Below are 21,819 nucleotides of genomic sequence, written 5' to 3' on the forward strand. Positions count from 1 at the left end.
AATCTTATCTCATAAAACAAAAAGGGGGAATTGTACAGGACTTACCCCCAGTACCGAGGGTTGCTATTGCTGTAGCACTTTTTACTGTGAATTTTTTAAATTCGGATGAAAATGATCAAACCGCAGCACAGAGACATTGCTCGGACCCACAGCGGCCTAAGGAATTAGTAAAATGGAAAGATGTGCTGACTAATGAATGGAAAGGCCCGGATCCTATTTTAATAAGATCCAGGGGAGCTGTTTGTGTTTTTCCACAGGATGAAGAAAATCCCTTTTGGGTCCCTGAGAGACTCACCAGAACTGTCTTGGAGCAGGAAAATGAAACCGACCAGCAACATAAAGAAAAAGAACAGGGTGCTTCTTGTGATGCTGTTGATGATTAAGATTCTGGTAATTCCAGGGGAGCCACGTTGGGGAATAATGTCGACATTCCCATTGCCAATGCCGGTAATGTATAATGCACAAGTTTTCCCCCGATTTTTTGACACTAATAAAGAACTGGGACTTGCCTTTCTGCCCAAAGATGAACAAATTCAAGAACTTAAAGAAAACAGGACTATCTCCCTTAAAGGGAGCCTTTGCTTCCTGGTGAAAGAACAAAATAATAGTGATTCCTGTAACCAATCCTCAGCCTGGCTAAAAGAGGCTAGATGGGAATCTAACAGTAATATTGTAATCAATGCTACAGTCATCTATGGCAGATGGCACAATTGGGCTACGAACAAAAGCTCCCTGGCCTATGTGTTACTTCCATTCAGTATGAAAATTTTACCAGAGCAGCTAATTTGTCTATAAGTCTTTTGCAGTTCATTTTGCAGAACTGGACCGTTGAATTTGAACAGACGCTTCGCGAGTTGAGAGCCGCCATTGTCTAAATCAACTCTACCCGCCTTGATCTGTCCTTCATGGAGGGGCTGTCTTCCTAGATTTCCTCGACTGTTTCTTATTTCAAAGGATGGGTGGGGGTGGGGTTGTTTGGTGTGATTGTTTGCTGCAGAATGGTGTTCTCCTCTGGCTGGTTTGCAGGCTCAGAACCCAAAACAAAAGAGACAAGGTGGTGATTGCACAGGCTCTTGTTGCCCTAGAACAGGGGGCTCCCACTGACATCTGGCTAACTATGCTCAAGCAATAGGCTATTCGCTGGACAGCTCTTGCACACCCGGAACTTAGGTTCATTGCACAGGGTAGAGTGTCTGGCCTTTCATCCCAAGAGGGGTGTTGAGCGAAGCGCATCGCACAGAGAGTTGCTGCTATAACACCCTCTCTGAGAGACATGTTGTACTGCATAAGGGTTGCCTGCCTTAATCTCCCTTTCCCAGAAAAACGGCAGAGGACAGGTCGAGAGCATCTCGGGTCTCGATAAACCTAGGGATGACTTTCGTACAAGTCCTGTATGTTTGCTTGTGGGAAGTATGACCACTGTCTCTACCCTCAATAATCTGGGAAGCCTATTTGCCTTAATATATTAGAAAGGGGGAGATGTGAGGAGCCACCCCTGCATACTCCATTACAAGATGGCGCCTGCATTCGGCAGCACCAACTGAAATTTCCATCCCTTGTTCTCTGCCTCTCCCGTGGCGTCATATGGGCTGACGAGCTGCAACCAGTCAGAGCGTGACACGTCGGAGGCGAGGACTATTAACCTATAAAAGGATTGGGCTTTGGTCCTCTGGGGTCTCCGCTCTGTAAGCTTATGCTCTCCCTCTCAAGACGCATTAAAGCTTTCTGCAGAAGGATCCTGTGTGTGCCGCGTCGTTCTTGCTGGCGAGACGGTTGCGCGGGACACCCTCTAATTCTGCATCTCACACCCCAGAACCTTCTCTGACAAGGGCAGTCTCCTTCGAGGAGAGACAGAAGGAGAAGACTCTTGAATCAAAAGGTAGAAAGAGAGGCTAGCAATAGTGACCCAAGTTGGTAAGTGCTAGCTAGCTACAGCAAAGTTTAAAATGCACATGGCTAGCCAGATGTTGGGGTGCACACCTGTAATCCCCATTGTGTGGGTAGCAGAGGAGGAGAATCAGAAGATCAGGGCAACCCTTGGCTGGATAGTGGAAGCAGGGTTAGTGTGCTATATGGGATCCTGAGAGGGAGGGAGGGAGGGAGGGAGGGAGGGAGGGAGACTGACTTGGTTGATTCAAAATAAATGGCAGTGCTGCGATTGCTACCTAGTCTGAATTGGGCCATGGAAACCTGCAGAGCAGAGGAGGATCAGGGAGTCTTCTGAGAGGAAGCCACCCTTGAATCAGAAATGGGGGAGAAGGGGAATTTGGGGGTGGTCTACAGGGGATTAGAAGCAAAAATGGCACAAGCATTCTTTCAGATACTCTAAATACCACTGCAGCCAAGCTGGGGAAGAGACTACGTGGCCAGGACTAGAGGGTGGGGCCAGGTCATAAGAGGTTTGTACGTCCCTGGACTTTGGAGGGCTGTGCACCTGGGGGCTACTGACTAAGGAGCCACATGACCCCGTGTATTCTGTGAAAAGAGACACTAGTGGGCGGAGGAGTGGGCGGGACTGAGACAGGGAGCCCAGCAAGGTGAGTGATCGGATGTCCTGTACCTAGCCGAGCCTCTGCCTTTATGTGAATGCTGTCCCATAACATTCTTTGACGAGAAACATGGATAAAGAAGTCCATAGACACAAACAAAATGGTTGGCGTTGGGGTGGGGGCGCTAGAGACAGGGCTCAGGATTAGCGAAGTGCACTCTGTGCAGGCATGGGGTCCCCAGTTTGGATCCCCAGGAGCCACCTATCCACTGGCAGGATGGCTCTGTGACCTCAGCTGGGGTGGCGTAGAGACAGGGGATGCTCAGGCCTTGCTGGCCAGCCAAACTGGTGCACTCCAGATTCAGTGAGAGACTTCGTCTCTTAAACTAAGGTAGAAGGCAGGAAAGGAGACACTTGACACTGGTTCTGGCTTTCTCACGAGCACACACAGGTGTGCACACACACGCTCACACACACCGCCACCTGCAGAGAGACAGGGTGAATGGCTGTGTGTCAGTTCACGGTCTGGTCCCTATCTTTGCCATCTTGGAGTAGATGGAAACAGAAGGCTTTATTTCTCATCACCTCCTAGCAGTGAGAGATCAGATAGGAGGGAGCACGTCTGTCAGAGGCACTCATCTGAGACCCAGGCGGAGGACAGAAAACATGACTCCTGTTAACTCGGTGGCTTAGTCTTCCTGGGAGACAAGTTTAGTATGTCCCTGCCACTCCGTGTCCAGATTGTGTTTTCTTGAATAGTTCTTCTTCTTCTTGTGTTTTCTTGAATAGTTCTTCTTCGTCTTCTTCGTCGTCGTCTTCTTCTTCTTCTTCTTCTTCTTCTTCTTCTTCTTCTTCTTCTTCTTCTTCTTCTTCTTCTTCTTCTTCTTCTTCTTCTTTTTAAATTGAAGATACAGTTTAAGCCAAATTACCACCCACTGTCTGAATCTTGAATATGAGTTTGGTCTGGCTTCTCTTTCTCCCTGGGTATCGACTCATTTAGGGAAGCAGATTTCCACATACAAGCTGAAGCCTGCACTTTCTTTTATTTTTGGTTGTGAGCTTAGCCTTAGCATCTCTCCAGCCCCAAGCCTGCGCTTTCTACCTTTAGTCTTCACAATGGGGCTTCAGAAAACACTCTCAGTGTCCGGTTAAAGACGATGCTATCAGTTAGTGCCATATTCAGAAAGTGCCATCAGCAAAGACAGAGCCCAAGAATCACCTGAGATGTAACCTAGTAACTGCTTATCTCTCTGAGCACAGCTGCCAGACAGGGTGCAGTGTGCCTACTCCTCCACCCAGAGAGGCGTGACCCGCTAGCACGCATGCGCGTAAGGAAGCAGTCCTTTACAAATCTGCCTGCAGTAAATGGCCAAGCTGGAATTGAAGTCTGACTTCAAACCTTCTTCTTCGTTTCCATCCCTTCCTCTTTCAAATCAGCATTTGGCGATTTACTGCAGGACGGGAGTGAGGGAAGAAGAGAACCTGAGGGAAATAGTTCAGATAAGGGAAACAGGTTGACAGAGGAAAGCCGGAGCCCCTTCTCAAGGTGGGGACACAAGGAAAGGAGGAGGTTTTGGAGCAAGGATGTTGAGAGGGGGCATTCAAGTAAAATGCCTGTTGGGTGGCTGGGTGTTTATAGAGCTGCAGAAAAAGGGAACGAGGCTCAAGAAGTAGACTGGGAGAGATCTTTTCCTAGGCAGCAGAGAGGATGTGGGCAGCAGGGAGGAGGAGTGGGAGGAGGAGGAGGAGGAGGAGGAGGAGGAGGAGGAGGAGGAGGAGGAGGAGGAGGAAACAAGTGGAGAAGAGAACCAAGAACCTAAGAACCTTTAGGACCTGCAACATCAGGGTCCCAGCAAGAGGTGAAAGAAAGACAGTCCCGGGGAGGTGGAAGGACAGAATGAATCAGACGCTAAGGAGGGAGGATGATTGACAAGGGAAGGATGGTAGTAGTGGCCAATGACATGAAGGAATTTTACCAGGTGGGAGCTAGAAGGACATCATTGAGCGTGGCATTAGATCGGCGTAAAAGCAGCTGCTGCACTGGGAGGGCCAAACTACAGCTTCTCACAAGACTCAACCCTGCCATGTGGTGTGATTGGTTTTGGACTTCCCGGTGTCCCCTGAGTGAGATGAATGCCCTACAGTCTTGTTTACAGATGCTTCATGCATGGTGACCAAACTTTGGAAGCAACCAAAATGTCCTTCAATGGAAAAACAGAGGAGCAAGCTGTGGTGTGTCCGTACAACAGAATATTATTAACTGTTAAAAAAGGAATCAGCTATCAAACCACGAAAATACATGGGAAATGGACCTCAAATAGTTCCTGCTAGTATAAAGCCACCAATCTGAAAAGGTGACAGTGCTGCCTGCTTCCAGCTGTGTGGCATTATGGGAAAGGCAAAGTTGTGCAGACCTTGATGGGCAGGGGAGAGCGTGGGGGTTTTAGGGCAGTGGAGCTGTTCTGTGTAATACGTGAGTGGTAGATGGAAGTGTTGGGCATTGTCAGTTTCCCCTGAGCTCGGGGACAGGAAAGGAGCCCTCTTGCCTCAGATTCACAGAGATCCGCCTGTCTCTGCTGGCTCCAAAGACAGAATAACCGCACAAAGGAAATCAAGACAGAGAAAAGAAGCCATGTGCACACCACCATGAGAGAGAGAGTCAGCTGGTTGTTGATGAGGGATGCCCGTGTTCCGAGGAGACCGAGTACCACACTCTGTCTTCTGCCACGCTGAGGCAGGGTAGTTTCCTTGACACGGTGTGGGAAAATGCCACCTTCTAATTTTCCCAGTGTCCTCTCTGATCATTGTCCTTGAATGATAACCGCTGATGGCAGCTGCCCCTTTTCTCCTTGTTCTTAACTTTTCAGTCCTTCAGACCACCCCACCTGCGCCAGCCCACTGTTGCCTCGCCTCTCTCCGACCCCCCTCCAGCACTTTCCGAGTGGAAACTTGGCTGACCTCCTTTTCCTTACTCATCCAAGAAGAGGGATTTCTCTCCCAGTTTCTGCTGTTCCTTTTGCTGTTACATTCAAAAATAAACACTTAGTACATCACACAGTCAATTAAAAAAAACAAAAATTGAACAAAGATTTTTAAGGGAGGCAATGTGATGGCATGCATGGGGACACTCTTGGGGGGCTTTGTTGGTTTGGACACTTTCCTGTTTTTTTTTCTTGAGCATCTGTGGATTTACCCAGAAGGGTTTAACGGTGGCAGTGTGCAGTGACTTTAGTTCAGTGCTTTCGGGCTAATGAACTGGATGGGTTGACATCACTAAGGGCTTCCTCCAGCTCGGTAACCCTTCAGTTCCCAGGAGCTGTGGTCCTCCGCTGTGTGAGAAAGAGAGAGGAGGATTGCATACCCTACTCCTATTATCTCTGAGGGTTAGAGCCATGGCCTGCTTCCTCTGGAACAGATTGTCTAGGTGTCCTGTCCTCTCAATCTATGGAATTCATGGACCCAGGCACAGTGAGAGGCACTGTACACAATATGATGGGGACAGCGTTCCTGCTTGAGGTGCAGGAGGCCAGCCTGCACCATGTAGCACATTTCACAAGGGATGCTGTGGCGTGCACTTGGGCCACCTTCACACCCCATAGACTGAAGTTTCTTCCTTCATTTCTAGAGGCCAGAAGGTTTAGATCAAGGGGATTCAGTTTCTCATGGAGTCTCCTCCTCCACCGCAGGTGGCTATTCTGTCCACATGTCCTGTGGCCTTTCAGCAAGGCGAGGGAGATCAAGGCAAAGAAAGTACATTTAATTCTTCCGAGTTTTGGCGTCTCTTCTATAGCAACATCGGCTCAATGCTCCCCATTATTCTCTCATTAATTGACACTTGTTTTCGGTGACAGTTACACCGAGGCTTAAGGATTAGTCCATCACCAGAATCTGCAGAGATTGGCAGGTGGATGATGGCATTTTTGTTCGCCATGGTAGACGGTGCCTGTAGAGATGGTGATGGGCTGAATTCTGAGCACATGTAGTATCATTTGTTATGCAATGGGCAAGCACAGCCCCAGTTGGGAGATGCTGGTGGTCTAGCCAGTAAGCAATCGTCCTTCAGGAGAAAAGCATGCCGGGCCAGCAACGGCTTTGCCCAATAGTACAGCTCTGGCCCACCAAGGTAATGATTTTTTTTGTTTTTTGGTTTTTTATTTATTTATTTTTTAGTGGCGTCGTGCGACACGGGTTTCCTGGACAATGTACATATGTCACCCAACTTCTATAGCAACAGCTTGTGTCTCCTGCCAAGGTGGCTCCTTGATTCAGTAACTGTCACATTCTGCCTGTCCTTGAAATGGCTCAAGAAATAATTGTCCCTCTTGTTCTGCAATGGTGGGGGTGAGATAGGAGTGGGGTTTCTGTCCTGCTCTTTCCCCCTTTATGCCAATCACCTTATGTGAGCAGTACACCTGTCCCTGTACCCCTGTCCCTGTACCTCTGTCCCTGTACACCTGTCCCAGTACCTCTGCCCCTGTACACCTGTACCTGTACCTCTGTCCCTGTACCTCTGTTCCTGTACACCTGCCCCTGTACACCTGTCCCTGTACCTCTGTCCCTGTACACCTGCCCCTGTATACCTGTTTCTGTACACCTGCCCCTGTGCTTGTACTGAAGGCCTCTGCTATGGGCATGGCTATTAGGAGGAGGAGGAGCTGTCACAGATCTTTGAGACAATGGACTTTTAACTGGTTGCATTGATCTGTTTCTGGTACCTGGTCTTTTGGGTCTTCATTGTGACCTAAGGGTGGCCCGGTAATGGTTTCTTCAAAGTTGGGATCGAGCTGTGTTCATCTTTGCTGTAATCTCACTTGGTCCCCAGCAGAGATTGCAGTAGGAAAGGAATGACTGGGTTTGGGTGAACTAGGATGAAAAACTCTAGTCCAGAAGAAAAGGGGAAGATGGTGCCCATGGCCACAGGAGTCGCTGTCCTGGGGGGGGGGGCGGGGTAGGGAGAAGGAGTGGGGCAGGATGGCCATCAGAAGGTTTGTTGACCAAGCTCTTCTCCTACATCTAAAGCTGCTAATTCTATTTTCACACAAAAACTCTACTGTCCTGGCTCGAGCCAAAATGGAAAGCTTCTTATGTCTCCAGGAAGCTGCTGGTGCTTGAGGAAGTGGGCAGGGAGGCTCACCTGCGATGCCTAGAAGGGGGGCATCACGCATCATCTGCTTCGGAGAGGCCTCGGCCCTCCACTTCCCCACCCTGCTCCCTTGCGCGCACTGTGGAGGAGTTTCTGAGCAGACTGTGTTTACAGACATCTCAGTGGCCACTCCGCCAGACCCTGTCTGCTCTGCAGACGCCGCAGTTCCCGTTCGGGACTCTGCTCCAGCAGCTGTGTCTGGGTTGCTGCGCAGGATGCCAGCGTTTCAGCAGCCGTGTCCGTGAGGACAGTCGGTGATCCTCTCGCCCCTGCCTGTGTGCCCCCCTTCACGGCAGGCTGCAAACTTTGCTGCTTCATCATCAGCTTATCCATCTGTAGCGCTCGCCTCGGCTGGGAATGGCTCCCTGACTTGTCGGGCAGGGCTACAGGTCCTCTGCTCCTAAGAGAGAGTGGTCTCACAGAAATCAGAACAGTGACAATAGAGCAGCATCTGGAGCCGAATGGATGCCTTAATGGTCTGGTGATGCAGCTAGCATCGCGGCCGAGGAGGCTAAGGAAGAAGGCTTATAATTGCTGTGGGTAAATCCCTGAGCCTCTGGGAGCAGCGGCAGCCCTGGGAAGCTTAGAATCCCACCAGGAGAGAATTGACCGCATTTCAGAAAGAACACGGTGGACAGCCCCATGTGTGAGTAATCCCTCCGGTGGGAAAAGCTAGTTATTCTAACTGTGTGTGCTCTCCAACCACGGCTCTGGTGGCCTGATCGCGGTGGGCTCTGCACAATGCCTGGCTAGGACTTTTCTTAGAAGGGCTCGTTTAGAGTAGTTAGTGCATTGGGAGGAGACTAAATGTAGTGGCTTTCAGATATTGACCGGCACCGGGAGAGTTGGTTGTAAATCTGCAATAAAGCAGCAGAATCTAACCTTGGAGACTCTTTGCCGTGTGAAGCAAAACAGGAAAACAAACAACTATCGCCTCACAGGTAGAGCATCTGTGGAATCCTTTGACCCTGGTGATGAGACACAAAAGGAACTGCAGACTAGGGAGCAATGCATGCAGAAGGGATAGGGCTGGGAGGAAAGGAGGCAGTGGGTCCCTGGAGTCCGCCCCCACCTGCCTGTGTTGTGCTCTCTGTGGACCGACTGTGTGGCTGCTTCCTTCCTGCCTGAAGACCCGGCAGCAAGTTTGCCTTTAAGCTTTTCCCTCTGGAGCACTGTGAGAATGCTCACCGTGACAGAGGCTGTGATTGACAGCTGTGAGGCAGACAGACTCCCTTCCAGCAGCAAGGCTATCTTGAGGGATGACTACGGAATAGAAGAGGAGGCTGGGATTTAATGAGAGGCCAAAGCTGTGACAGCCAGGGCACCCAACAGGTTAGCAGTGAAGACTAACTCAGCCTGCAGGCTGGTCACACCCTTCTGTTTCCTTCCTCTCCTGGGGGTTCTCCAGCCCTCCCTATCCCTGCCTGCCTCCATCTGGCCTAGTTTGCTGGTTCCCAGACAGGGAGGAGAGCATCCTCTAACTCCACGCGAGGTCGTGAGGAGAAACGGGAAACAGGGCAGCCCCAGCACCTGCTGGTGTAGGTCCTCACAGTGAGGTGATCCCTGCATTGACACTAACAATGACTTTGAGAAGTCCAAGCACGAGGGGATGGTGTTAGCTGCAGATAGGAGCTGATAACCCAGGGTGGTGTTTCTGCCGCTGATCCTGCAGGCAGTTTCCTGTGCCAGCATGCTAGGGGGTGACGGGGCGTATCCAAGGTCTGTTGTGAATGACCACTGTCCTGCAGGTGTAGGGGTGGTTTCGTGGGGCGGAGGTAAAAAGGATTCTTATGTAGCTGCCACAGAAAAGCAAAAAATAAAATGGTATTGCTAGTTGGTCACTGTTTTCTCACCAATGGGGTGTTTTGATTTGAAAACAAAACAGTGATGGTGGCTGGACTTGCAAAGGGCTCTTTACCCAGGCGTTATCGAAGCAGAGCTATCCAGCCTGCAGCTGTAACTGTAAGAACTTCTGGCTTTAGTTTCATTGTCTGAGGGGCGTCATCTGTTGCATGAGATGGGTGGCTGGGAGGAAAGCAGTAAATCCATTTAGCAGAAGCCGGCTGGGCCTTGTGTCTGTTGCTAAGGGGGCTGCATCGCTGTGATTGTGGGGCTGGTGGCAGGAACCGTGCAGCTGAGAGGCTCACCTTTTCCGGCAGGCTTTGGAGTAGACCGGGTGGAACTCAACAATGATGATAACTCTGTATGAAGTAGGCTTTCTTGGACTCAGATGTCCTGTGTGGGAAAGGTGCTGGAAGGGACAGGTGGAGACGGAGCCAAGTGCACAGAGAGAGCAAACAGGTAGATGAAGGGAAGGGGGTGCAAAGGGGAAAGACTTGCAGGTGGGAGGGAGATCTTCGGGGAACTGGCTGCTAATGCCGTGCGTTTTCCTGCATTTGGCAACAAAGAGTATTTGACCTGAAGGAGCAGCAAATCGGAGCAATGTGTGTGAATGCAACACAGCCTACCTGCAGAAGATGAAACAGCAAACCCCATGTTGATAAAGACAATGCGTGTGTGTGTGCAGGCAGGAGATAAAGCCCCAAATATAGTCATGTGACTTTGGGCCCTTCCAAAGGCATTTCTAGCTGTTTCTCTCACTGCTGAGTCTTAACTCTGTTCTTTCATTGGGCAGGGGATGTAACTTTGTGGTAGCACACTTGCCTGGCATGTGACAGGCCCTGGGCTCGATGCCCAGCACAGGAAGGGAAATGCACATCTCAGGATCTCAGGGCCGACTAGCTGGGGCGCTATGCTTCCTGGCATCACCCTCTCCAGCCTTGTACTTCCGGTGACCTGGTGAGCAAGAGCAGGCTGGGCTTGCCAGGTTTCTCTCTCTTTCCTGATTATCTTTTGCCCGTATCCGGGGCAACAGATGGAGAACAATATGAAATATGGTAATAAAGAATTGGGGGTAGGTAAGAATTATCGTTCTATAATTACAGTGTTTACAACTGGATAGATTTCTTATAATGAAATACCATTTCACTCCCTGCTGCTGTGGGAATGGAGTTGGTTGGTGTCTGTTCTGCATATGGGACTCTACCCCAGCCTCCCAGGGTCACGTGAACTGAGATTGAAGTGATCATCAAGTTACTGGAAGCACTTATGAAAGATGCCCGTAGATTCCTGAATACCAAAACATGATCCAGTGTTGGGTTGAAGAGTGGCCCTTTGCTGCAGCATTTTCTGCGGTGTGGAGGCAGGAAGGGGCAGGGAGGGGCAGGGAGGGGAGTAGGCAGGTGCAGGGGCTTCAGGCTTTGCAGCAAGTGCCTATACCTGTTGAGCCATCTCCATGACAACTATAAACATATTTTAAAATGCAAAGACGTCCTTCCTCCCCCTCCTGCCGCAGAACTGAAGTCAGTACCCTGACTTGGCTTGTTCTAAGGATATGCCCACAGCTACTTGCGAGGAGCCAAGAGTTCTCTCCTTCTTGGTCCTTTCCTGAAAGGAGAGCTTAAGTTTGTAGTTACTGTCTCCAGCCCACTCACTGCACACCGGAAGCTTTGTCCCCAGTGATTTAGTGGCCGTTGATTTTCCTCCGATTTAGCAAGGGCATGTGGGGTGTTTGTGGAGGCGGTGACCCTAAACGGTAGTGCTAGAGCTGGCTGCACCGAGGGGGCATCAGTTTCCTCACAAGGTGAAGTGTTCTCATCAGTTTGGAACTGGAGTCGGCCTGGGGTCTGTGCTCAGAACTCCATCTGAACTCCTGGCTTCAGAACTCAGAAGGCTGCACCGTTTCCAGAAAGGAAAGGATGGAGAAAATCACGTGCACTCTGTGTGTGTGTGTGTGTGTGTGTCGGGGCTGGGAGGGGGGGTCTCCTCAAGGAGACACCCTGCCCACCATGGTCTCCGAGTGCCTGCTAGTCATGGTGGATTCACAGGAACCAGGTCCACAAGGCTAAGGCTGGTCATTCACAGTACATGTTGTTATGTAAATGACCAGGAGGTGTGTAGGGAATCATATCAGGCCTCTTTTTTTTTAAAGTTAAAAACAATTAATTACATCATTCTCCCCACCTTCCCTCCCTCCACCCCTGTGTTATATCAGGCCTCCTTCCCCCTGGTAAAAATGCAACCTCCCAGTTCTGCCTATCCTGTGGAGAATGGTCCTGAGGAGGGAGGAAGTGGAGAGATTGGCACACTCTGCTGCCTGCCACTCCGAAACTCTGTGGAAACATGCTTTTCATGTCCCATCTCTCTAGGTTTCCTCCCCTGGGCTGTGCACCCTGCGGTCAGCAGAGGTCTGTCTGTCTGCCCTTGTGTGCTGAGTGGCACTGATGGCCGCTTTGTCTTGTGACCCCCCCCAGGACCTGAAGATGGAGTAGTAACCAAGGCATGCCCCATGATTCTGAGCACCTTTCCCTGTGGACTCCAGTCCTAGCCAGAGGCTGCACGTGGAGCTGAAGGAACTGATCCCCTGCTTTCCTGAGAACCCCTTTCTCTACTGATTCATGAGCCAGCAGGATGCGGTCGCTGCGCTTTCAGAACGCCTGCTCATAGCTGCGTACAAAGGCCAAGCGGAGAATGTGGTTCAGCTCATCAACAAGGGTGCCAAGGTAGCGGTTACCAAGGTAACAAGGAAAAATGCCATAGCGATTCTCTGGGAATAGCTCATCTCTTGTCTGCAGAACTGTTGTTTGGTTCATAGTCTTTAAAAGAACTGGCTTTGGTAAAGAGATGGAGGCTTGGGAAAAAACGGGAAGCATTGAAAACGTTTCCATTGTCATCTTTCAAATGGAGCATTTGTAATTTGCATTTGACAGTCTTTAAAGTCACAGGACTTTTCCCCATCTATCTTTATAGCCAGTAGGCAGGATATTTCTTTGGAGAAGTTCCTACACAGAGACTGACTAAACAGTGAGCTGGGGTGGGGTGAGGGTTGGTAATCATGTTAGGCAGGCCCTCTAGCAAGGTGGACCAGCCTTTGGTCAGGAAGCCCCTGCCCCTCATCTCATTGTCCTTATCTGACAGATTGGACCAGATGACTGCCATGTCTGTTGTGGGCACTGTTTTCATGTGGGCTTTGCATGACATTGCTCATACGTCATCAACCAGCAATACAATGGCAGATCAGGGAACATTTGGGTGAAGTCAATTTTATAGCAAAATCCTAAGAAAAGTAGGTCCTGGCCAGGTGTGGTTGTGCCAGCATTAGGGAGGGAGAGGAACGTAAGTTCGAAGACAGCCTGGGCTACATAGTATCAAAAATAAACAAGAAATAAACCACACAAAATGTGTCAGGCCCTGCGTAGTTGAAGTGCTGTGCAAACTTATCCAACTGCTGGTTGCTGTGAGGATGTAAAGCCTCCTGGCGAATATTCTGTTCTTACCCTCACTTCAGACATTAGGAAACCGAATGCATTTCTGTCCAGGCAGAAATGCACCCTATATCCATGGTGCCCCAGTCCGAAGCTCTCCTGCCGTCCACCCCAGACAGAGCTGTGCAGATGGAGATATGGCCTTAGTTTTTCCTGTGGTATCATCTGTTAATATCTCTTTTCTCCTGGGCCGGATGTTGGTCATTTGTCCATCTCAGTCACTCGTGTGCATTTGGGTTCCTGCCCTTTGAGCACACAGTGAGAGTTGTGCTCAGCAAGCTAGAGACGGAATTCACCAGGACCCATCCATGTGTGTGCTCTAGTCTTGGACTTCCTTCTGGGAAATAAATTTCTGTTATGGCAGCCTGAGCAATACAGCCACATTCCGATTTTAGAAAACTTCGTCATCCAGTAAAAGACTATATATCCGTTCACTATGTCCCTACCCCAAGCTCAGGCAACTATGAGTCTTCTTTTCATTTATGAGTCTTCTTTTCTTGGTTATTACGTAGAAATGGAACTACATGCTGTCCTGGCTAGTTTTATGCCAACTCGACACCAGCTGCAGTCATCAAAGGAGGGAACTTCTGTTGGGAAAATGCCTCCATACGGTTGGGTTGTAGGCAAGTCTGTAGGGCATTTTCTTAATTAGTGCTTGATGGGGCAGGGCCTAGCCCATTGTGGTCCTGGGCTAGTGGTCCTGAGTTCTATAAGAAAGCAGGCTGAGCAGGCCATGTGAGCAAGCCAGTCCCACCTCCTCCAAGCACTCCTCCGTGGTCTGTTCATCAGCTCCTACCTCCGAACTGTGCCGTTTGAGTTCCTGTCCTGATGTCCTTCAATAATGAATAGCAATATAGACGCGTCAGCCAAATAAACCCTTGCTTCCCCAACCTGCTTTTTGGTCATGGTGTTTTGTCCAAGCAATAGAAGCCCTAGCTAGATGTGTGGCCTGTGGTGCCCTTCGTGATTTCGTTTGTGGAGCATACTATCAACAAGAGTCATTCATGTTGCAGTGAATGATACTTCATCCCCTTTTATGGCTGAATAGCAGCAACACACAGTAAGAGCACACAGTAGTTCCCTTATCTATACTATATCTATACTTATCCCTTATATAGATATAGTTAGATTTTATATTGTAATATCTATATTACAGAAGCCCCCATGAATGCCTGATACTACCAAGCCCCATGTATACTATGTTATTTCCTATGTACAGATGTTTATAATAGAGTTTAGGATGTAAATTAGGCATGGTAAGGGAATGGCCACAATTAACGAAGTAAACCCCCACACACACATCCTGTGTATATGTTGTAATAAGAGCGGCGGGTCTGCGTCCCCGCCACCCGGCTAGCTTTACCCGAAATAATTACACAGAAACTGTATTCTTTTAATCACTGCCTGGCCCATTAGTTCCAGCCTCTTATTGGCTAGCTCTTACATATTGATCTAACCCATTTCTAATATTCTGTGTAGTACCACGAGCTGGCTTACCAGGGAAGATCTTAACCTGCGTCTGTCTGGAGTGGGAGAATCATGGCGACCCCTGACTCGGCTTCTTTCTCCCAGCATTCTGTCTGTTTACTCCACCCACCTAAGGGTTGGCCTATAAATGGGCTAAGGCAGTTTTCTTTATTAGTTAACCAATGAAAGCAACAGATAAAATACAAGAACCACCTCCATCATGTATAAAGTATCAGTACACTAAGATACAGTTGTTATTGTTGTGCATTGGGACCATTGAGCGAGATAACGATACCTTCAACACGGGCACCGCACCACCACCACAGTCCATCTGATGAACGAGGGACTGTGGGTAGGCAGGGTGGAGAGCACGGAGACACTGGACAAAGCAGGGATGCGTGTCCCTGGGGTGGAGAGAAACATGAGCTTCCATTGTGTGGCCCAGAACAGGATGCAACTTCAGACTTCAAAATTCTTTCTCTTGAATTTTCCATTTGCTGTTCCAGACTGTGATCGACAATGGTTATTACACAGAGTGAGATGGTGGGTAGAGGAGGATCATTATACTGTCCTTCAGTCAGTGGACGCTTCCGGTTGGTTCTAGTTTAGGGCTATTATGAAAATGGCTGCCAAAGCCATGCTTTTGTGTGGGCGGAGTTCGCTTTTGTGTTGGTGAATATGGGGAGATTTGCTGAGTCACGTAATAAATCTGTTTAAGGCTCTAAGAAAATGCCATGCCTGTTTTTAAAGAGGGCTTACAATTTCACATTCCCACCAGAATGTTTTAGGGTCCTGTTTTCTACTTCTTCACCAATGCTTCCTATATTCTATTGTTTGTAGAGATGTCCAATCATTATTATAGCCTAGGCTGGCCTTGAATTTATGGCAGCCCTCTTGCTTTCCAAACACTGGGATTACAGTTATAGCCACCATTCCTGGTCACCATTTACTTTTAAATACACTTTATCTTTGACTAATAATGGAGTTACATCCCAATAAGCCCATCATAAATTAAAAATACTTTAAACATTAAGTGCATTTCTTCCATCTAACCTACTAGACATATCAGCTCAGTAACACTACATACGTGGGGTACCCTCTGCCATCTTTCTGATCATGTGACTTGCTGTTGCTTGCCCAGCATCCCGAGAGGGTGCCAGACTGCATATTTCTAGCCTTAAGGAGAAAAGTCAAAATTTAAAATGATTTCTCATGAGCATGCGTTACTTTTGTATCAGTGTGAGTCGTAAGTCAAATCTCCATAAACCAGGAATTGTTTCCATATGTCTTTTTTTTTTAATATTTATTTATTATGTATACAATATTCTGTCTGTGTGTATGTCTGGTGGTTGTGAGCCACCATGTGGTTGCTGGGAATTGAACTCAGGACCTTTGGAAGAGGAGGCAATGCTCTTAACCACTGAGCCATCTCTCCAGCCCTCCATATGTCTTTACCACAGTCAAACTTATGCACAAGGAATTTTAAAACTGTCGAAGTACAGTATCCTGTGCATATGGGTGTTTTGCCCGCAAGCATGTCTGTACTATTGCAGTGTTGGGTGTCTGTACATGGTGTCTGTGTACTGCATTTCGTGCAGTGCCTACAGAGGCCAGAAGGGGGCATTACACCCCCTGGGAACTGGAGTTACAGATGTTTGTGAGCTGCCATGTGGTGCTGGGAATTGAACCTGAGTCCTCTGGAAGAACAGCCAGTGTTCTTAACCACCAGGTCATCTCTCCAGCGCCTGCTAGGGAGCTTAAAAAAAAATCATAGTCCATGCTGCCACTTAAACTGAGGTGGTTCCCATTCCCTAAAGGGAACTCAGTCAGACAAAGGCAGGGTTCTGGCTTCATCACAAGCAGGACTCCCAGATGCACCAGTAAGCGGACACGCTTTTTAAAAGAACCTACAGCCTGGACCCTCAGCTCATACCAGTGTGCAGAATGATGACCAGAGAAAGAATCAGACATCCCCAAGTATGTGGTAGTGTCTCGAGGGAGACGTGTGCTTGGGGGTCTTTACAGCTGGCATGTATATGATCCTGTGGCTTTCTAAGTTACATGGCTCAGAATATAATTTACAACAAGGTTTAAAGGCTAAAGATTTTTCCTTTTGTGAGCAAACTGTGAGCTTTCTGAAAGGCGCTCTTGAAATTTGGAATGGGAGAAGAGTACTAAATTCCAGGATGCGCATCATTTTGGCCCTAAGCAAGGATTTCTTTTACTGCCCTTGACACCCCTGTCTGCGATAGCTTTAGAAGACCGTGCCCTTGGTGGGCAGTTTGGCGCTGATTAGTGTCTGAGGTTTCCTGACTCTGCCAGCAGGACAGGAGAATGAGGTCTAGGACCAAGGGCCTCTCTCCCTTCCCATATCCCCAGGATGTCTCCAGTCCTCTTGTTCTCTTGAAGGAACATCTCCTCCCTGTTCCCTTCCCCACACACGTGGCTCCACATTCTTAGAATATATGCATACTATTGATTGACCAGTTTAAGTTTTAAAATTGAGTCAAATTAATTGTTTGCAGTACTTACAAAAGAACAGATTTGCATCTTAAGTGTTTGTAGGAGGTGTGAGCTTCAGTGGTTCTGTAGAGTCACAGTATGCCCAGCTGTTACCAGCATTTACTTCCAGATCTTTTCCCACCTCTCCAAGTGGAAGGTATATGTCCCTGTTAAACTCTGACTTCCCAGTTCCCCCCTGAGCACCTGGAACTCTCTTCTCTCTGTTTTGAGACAAGGGTGCACGATGTCTCTCTGACTGGCCTGGAACTAATTCACAGTGTGGCTCTGTTTGGCCTTGAACTCGAAGCTGCTTTCTTGGCTATTTTTGTGGCCCCATGATACTGCTTTAAGTACTTCGGACCAAACCTGCATGTCTCCAGCTGGAGCCTGTCACTCTTCTTAGGGTCTCGGTCTCTTTTATATTGTGTGGCACCCCTGCTTGTGCATCCATACCATCCTGCTTTCTTTTAGGTTCCCATTGTCCCTCCACTTGCCACCCTCTTAGTGGGAAGGCCACTCATCCTGCTTCCTGAATTTCTTCTTGATGTCTTCCTAGTTCCCTACACTAATGCTATAGGAGATACTTTTTAGAGAACAGAAAGGTGGGGTTTTCTTTTGAGAAAGCCTTGGCTTCATATATGATCACATTATCTCCAGAGTTACCTTATGTCAGAAATGTTGAATTTTTTTTTTTTTTTACTCTTTTGGGTTTTTGAGGAGGGCCCACCACCTAGCTCTCAAATAAATCCCACACGGAGGCTTATTCTTAGTTATGAATTCCTGGTCTTGGCTTGGCTTGTTTCTCACAAACTTTTCTTTTTGGTTTCTCTGTAGCTTTGGAATTTGTCCTGGAACTAACTCTTGTAGACCAGGCTGGCCTTGAACTCGCAGAGATCTGCCTGCCTCTGCCGCCCGCCCGAGTGCTGATATTAAAGGTGTGTGCCACCACCGCCCAGCTTCTCACCAGCTTTTCTTAAAATATCCCAAATACCTTTTGCCTCCAGGCTTTTCCTTTTCTAATTTCTGTGTATCTTACTTTCGCTCTTACTCCATGGCTGGCCGCTGAAGTTCTCCTCCCTTGCTTTCATTGCTCCTCTCTTCCCCTAAAGTTTATGATAATGGAGAGGAGGAGAATTATGGAGGCGGTTGCTTGTGTCAGGAAATACTTTGATAAATGGGTTCTCCCATTTATCCTCTCTGCCTACAAGCCCTGCCTATCCTTGTTCCTGCCTCGCTATTGGCTGTTCAGCTCTTTATCAGGACCATCAGGTGTTTTAGACAGGCAAAGAATCACAGCTTCACAGAGTTAAACAAATGCAGCATAAACAAAATTCACACACCTTAAAATAATATTCCCCAATGAAGACGTATCTTCGCCTGAGGCTTAATTTTATTAGCTTAGCATCATTGGTATCTTGTTGCCTGGACAGACCCTCTGCATTGCTTCTGTGCTGAGCATGGACCAGAGGCATAATGTTAAAACCTGAGGAGCTGTAGGGTAGACAGTGGAGCTGTTAAGAAACTCCTCTTGGGATGCTGTGGTTTTTCACTTCCTCTAAACGTAAACAGATAAAGGCATTTGGTGAAACTTCAATTAAGAGAAAGATAACTTCATTCACAAAATGAACACTTATTAAAGCCTGCATTTTTTGTTTGTTTGTTTTTTTGTTTTGTCTCTCTGTAGCTTTGGAGCCTGTCCTGGCACTAGCTCTTGTAGACCAGGCTGGTCTCGAACTCACAGAGATTCGTCTGCCTCAGCCTCCCCCACTCGCGATGGAGGATTGTACTTCATTTTTATCTCAGGTATGGGGTGAGGAGTCCATTCCTGTGTGATGGAGAAGAAAGCAGGCTTAGGTGATTGTCCCACCCAGAATCACTAGGCATTGTTAGCTCTGACTGAGATCTTTCTGGCTCCAGTGACCCTAGCCTTTTACTTCTCAACTGGAAGACACTGATGACGCTGGCTTAGGGCCTGTCTGCAGTCCAGGGATATGGTTTGTGTTTGGTAGTTTCTGGGTGCACTCGGGCACGTGATCTGGTTTAAACCGCCTTCGTCCATCCTGGCCTGTGACACAGACACTGTGGACGGGCTGCTCAGGCATCAGGCCTTTGGTTCTCACAGTTCTTCTGGCTACTGTGATGTCCAAGTCAAGGAGCTGGTACCGTGGAGCGCCCTATCTACGAGGCACTAATCCCAATGTTGGCACGCTGCCCAGAGGCCATTCCACAGGAACCCTGGGCCAGGCATTCATGCAAACATTAGGCTCCATAGAGGAATTGCAGCCGTGTTTCTTCCTTCTGCCTATGCTCACATGGGCAAACCTTTATCTGCTTTACCCTTCAGGAAAGGGCGAGTGCTGGCAGGACTGCCCCCATGGCTCCTTGGTCTGTGACCCTGGGTCTAACTTCTTCCCCAGCAGCCCCCACTCCTGTCCCCTGCCCTGCTCTGTTGTCTTGTTTGAGCACTTGTATTTGATGACAGTCTCTGTCCTCACAGCACGTACACCCCCCTGTCTCACCCCCACGACAAGCTGCATAGAGAATTCTGTGAGAGTCCCTTAGTCAGTGTTGAGATATGAGGTCATTCACAAGGGCACGTGATGACAGTTGGGGCCTGAGCCTGGGCCCAGTGATTGAAACCCAGTCACTTTCCCCTGTCTGGGGCAGGCACTGTGGCCATCTCACCCAGAGGATCAAGGCGAGGTAACCCGTGAAGAGCGGAGAAAGGTCACCCCTTTATCTCATCTCTGACCTTGTCCTTTTTATGTGAAGGGTTTTCATAGCCTAATTCTTGGGAGTAACTTTCTCCCTTAATTAAGAATTCTAATTTTAAAGCAAGTTCTGGCCTCTTTCTTTCCAGACTCATTCTGCTGTTTTGATTGGATTTCATGGCTAGGAATTAAGATCCTTATTTTGTCTGTTGTTTTTCTCCATGGTTGGTTATCGGGTCAGACCCGTGCTTTACCGAGGTCGTAAACATGCTTGTCCCGTTGGAACATCATCAAAGGCAGCAGGTCTTAGTGAGTGGCTCAGCTGTATGCAAGGCCCCCGTGAGCCCCCTTTTCTCAAATGCCTTAGTCCCTTGAAGTTTTCTTCGTAGAGAACCCTGAGGGAAATCAGGGTGTCTCTGTGAGAGCCTGCGGAGTAGAAGTTGGACAAGGTCAGTTCCCTGGACAGAAGCTCACGGACACCCAGGAAAGTGCATTTTCTTTTGGGTGTCACGCATCGTGGCTGCCCACAAACTTCAGTTGCAGGGAAGGGAACGGTCCTCGCTGTGACTCGGTGACAGCACTAAGGAGCCCATCTTGGTGCCGCCCACAGGGAACACCTGGGTGGCCGGCAGGAAACCTGAGCAGTGTGCAGCATCACCAGAACAGAATGTTGGACCAAAACCCAATAATAAACAGAATCCCGAAAAGAAAAGCTAAATGATACCCTGTTACCTAACGTGCCTGAGATCGTTTGAAACAATAATCTGCATGTTGCCCCTGGCCAGAGACAGGGAGGGACAGTGTGACTACAGGCGAAGAAAAGATAAATACCAGATTCAAGAGAAGGGTTAGTTCTCGGGAGCCACAGAGAGATCTGGGAGGCGGTCACAGGAGCAGCAATAATGCCTCTGATTTTTTTTTTAATAAAAATAGTTGGCAGATATGTGGATCTTAATATACCATAGTTTTCATACTTTCCAAAACTGTTTTTGAAAAGAGGCAGAGCCTTTTCCACCTTCACCTGGCTATGACTTTATCTTCAGGAGCCCATGGGTTTGACATTTCTTTGTCTCCTGTCCATGGTCCTGTCAGACTTGTTTGTCACAGCCTTTTACTGCTTGGTGGTATCGCCACTAGTGGGAAAACCGGAGGACTAGAAGCCCCACCTTCTGCCACTTAAGCGTAGGACGTAAAAATTGGTCAAAGTTAACAGAGGCAACTTGAATTCCTAATAAATTCACTGAGACTCTCTTTCCAGAGCAGAGGGACAGTGGGGTTAGAAGCAGGAGGCAGAGGTGTTCCGAAAAGCTGGTGTGTCCTTTTGCCTTAGTGTCCTGTCCCATGGTGGATCTAGTTCTGAAACCAACTGTTTCCTTTGCATTAACAGCATGGCCGGACCCCCTTGCACCTTGCTGCCAATAAGGGCCATCTCTCTGTGGTCCAGATTCTGCTGAAGGCTGGCTGTGACCTCGACCTGCAGGATGATGTAAGTAGAAGCATCGTTCCCTCCAGAGAAGGGTTGGCAGCGGAGTTTGTCTGGAATAGCGGCCCTCAGTGCAGATGCTGGCGGTGTGAGCAGGGCGGGTACTAGATGCTTGCCAGAAGTTTTGTTTGTGTGTCTTTTGTCTCTAGCCTGGTCCCTGTTCTTGGGGCCACCTTCTGGGAGGCCCATTCTCAGCAGTGAAGGAGCTTGCAGGAGGCTCTTGGGTTGTCGTTCCTATTGCCCCATTAGCATCTGAGTGCAGAGTCTGAGGGCATTGGCCTAGGTCCTGTTTTAGGACAGAGGACTCACTCTGGCAGCGAGTGTGGGAAAGACCCATTGGGTGTGTGCGTCATCAACCAAGTTTACTGCTGAAGAAAAGGTGAGGCTTAACACCACCTCCTGCTTTGTCTTCTCTTACTGTACATGTAGCTTGAACTTCCATCCCAACTAAAAGGGGGGAAAGGGACTTATGCAAGATCAAGGCCTCTTGCCAGGTGATGGTGGCGCACGCCTTTAATCCCAGCACTCGGGAGGCAGAGGCAGGCGGATCTCTGTGAGTTCGAAACCAGCCTGGTCTACAGAGCTAGTTCCAGGACAGGCTCCAAAGCCACAGAGAAACCCTGTCTCGAAAAACCAAAAAAAAAAAAAAAAAAAAAAAAAAATATCAAGGCCTCTTGAAAGAGTTTGCTGGGATCTCAAGC

At 48.6% G+C, this 21,819-nt stretch overlaps 1 protein-coding gene across 4 annotated transcripts in view; it reads left to right on the forward strand.

Annotated features, from left to right (window-relative positions):
• Ankrd6 (ankyrin repeat domain 6) overlaps nucleotides 1–21,819 on the forward strand; it is a 125,048-nt gene that overhangs the window by 79,275 nt on the left and 23,954 nt on the right. For 2 of the 4 annotated variants that reach the window (XM_057790908.1, XM_057790909.1), the window contains exons 2-3: nucleotides 11,945–12,208; nucleotides 21,023–21,121. In XM_057790908.1, the coding sequence (XP_057646891.1) occupies nucleotides 12,089–12,208; nucleotides 21,023–21,121 (219 nt within the window). In that variant the 5' untranslated portion in view covers nucleotides 11,945–12,088. Of the gene's footprint in view, nucleotides 1–7,797; nucleotides 8,278–8,519; nucleotides 8,573–11,944; nucleotides 12,209–21,022; nucleotides 21,122–21,819 lie in introns of those variants that run through there. The other 2 variants (XM_057790907.1, XM_057790910.1) reach the window with 2 other exon arrangements.

Source organism: Chionomys nivalis, chromosome 16, assembly GCF_950005125.1.
Source record: "Chionomys nivalis chromosome 16, mChiNiv1.1, whole genome shotgun sequence".
Lineage (NCBI taxonomy): Eukaryota > Metazoa > Chordata > Mammalia > Rodentia > Cricetidae > Chionomys > Chionomys nivalis.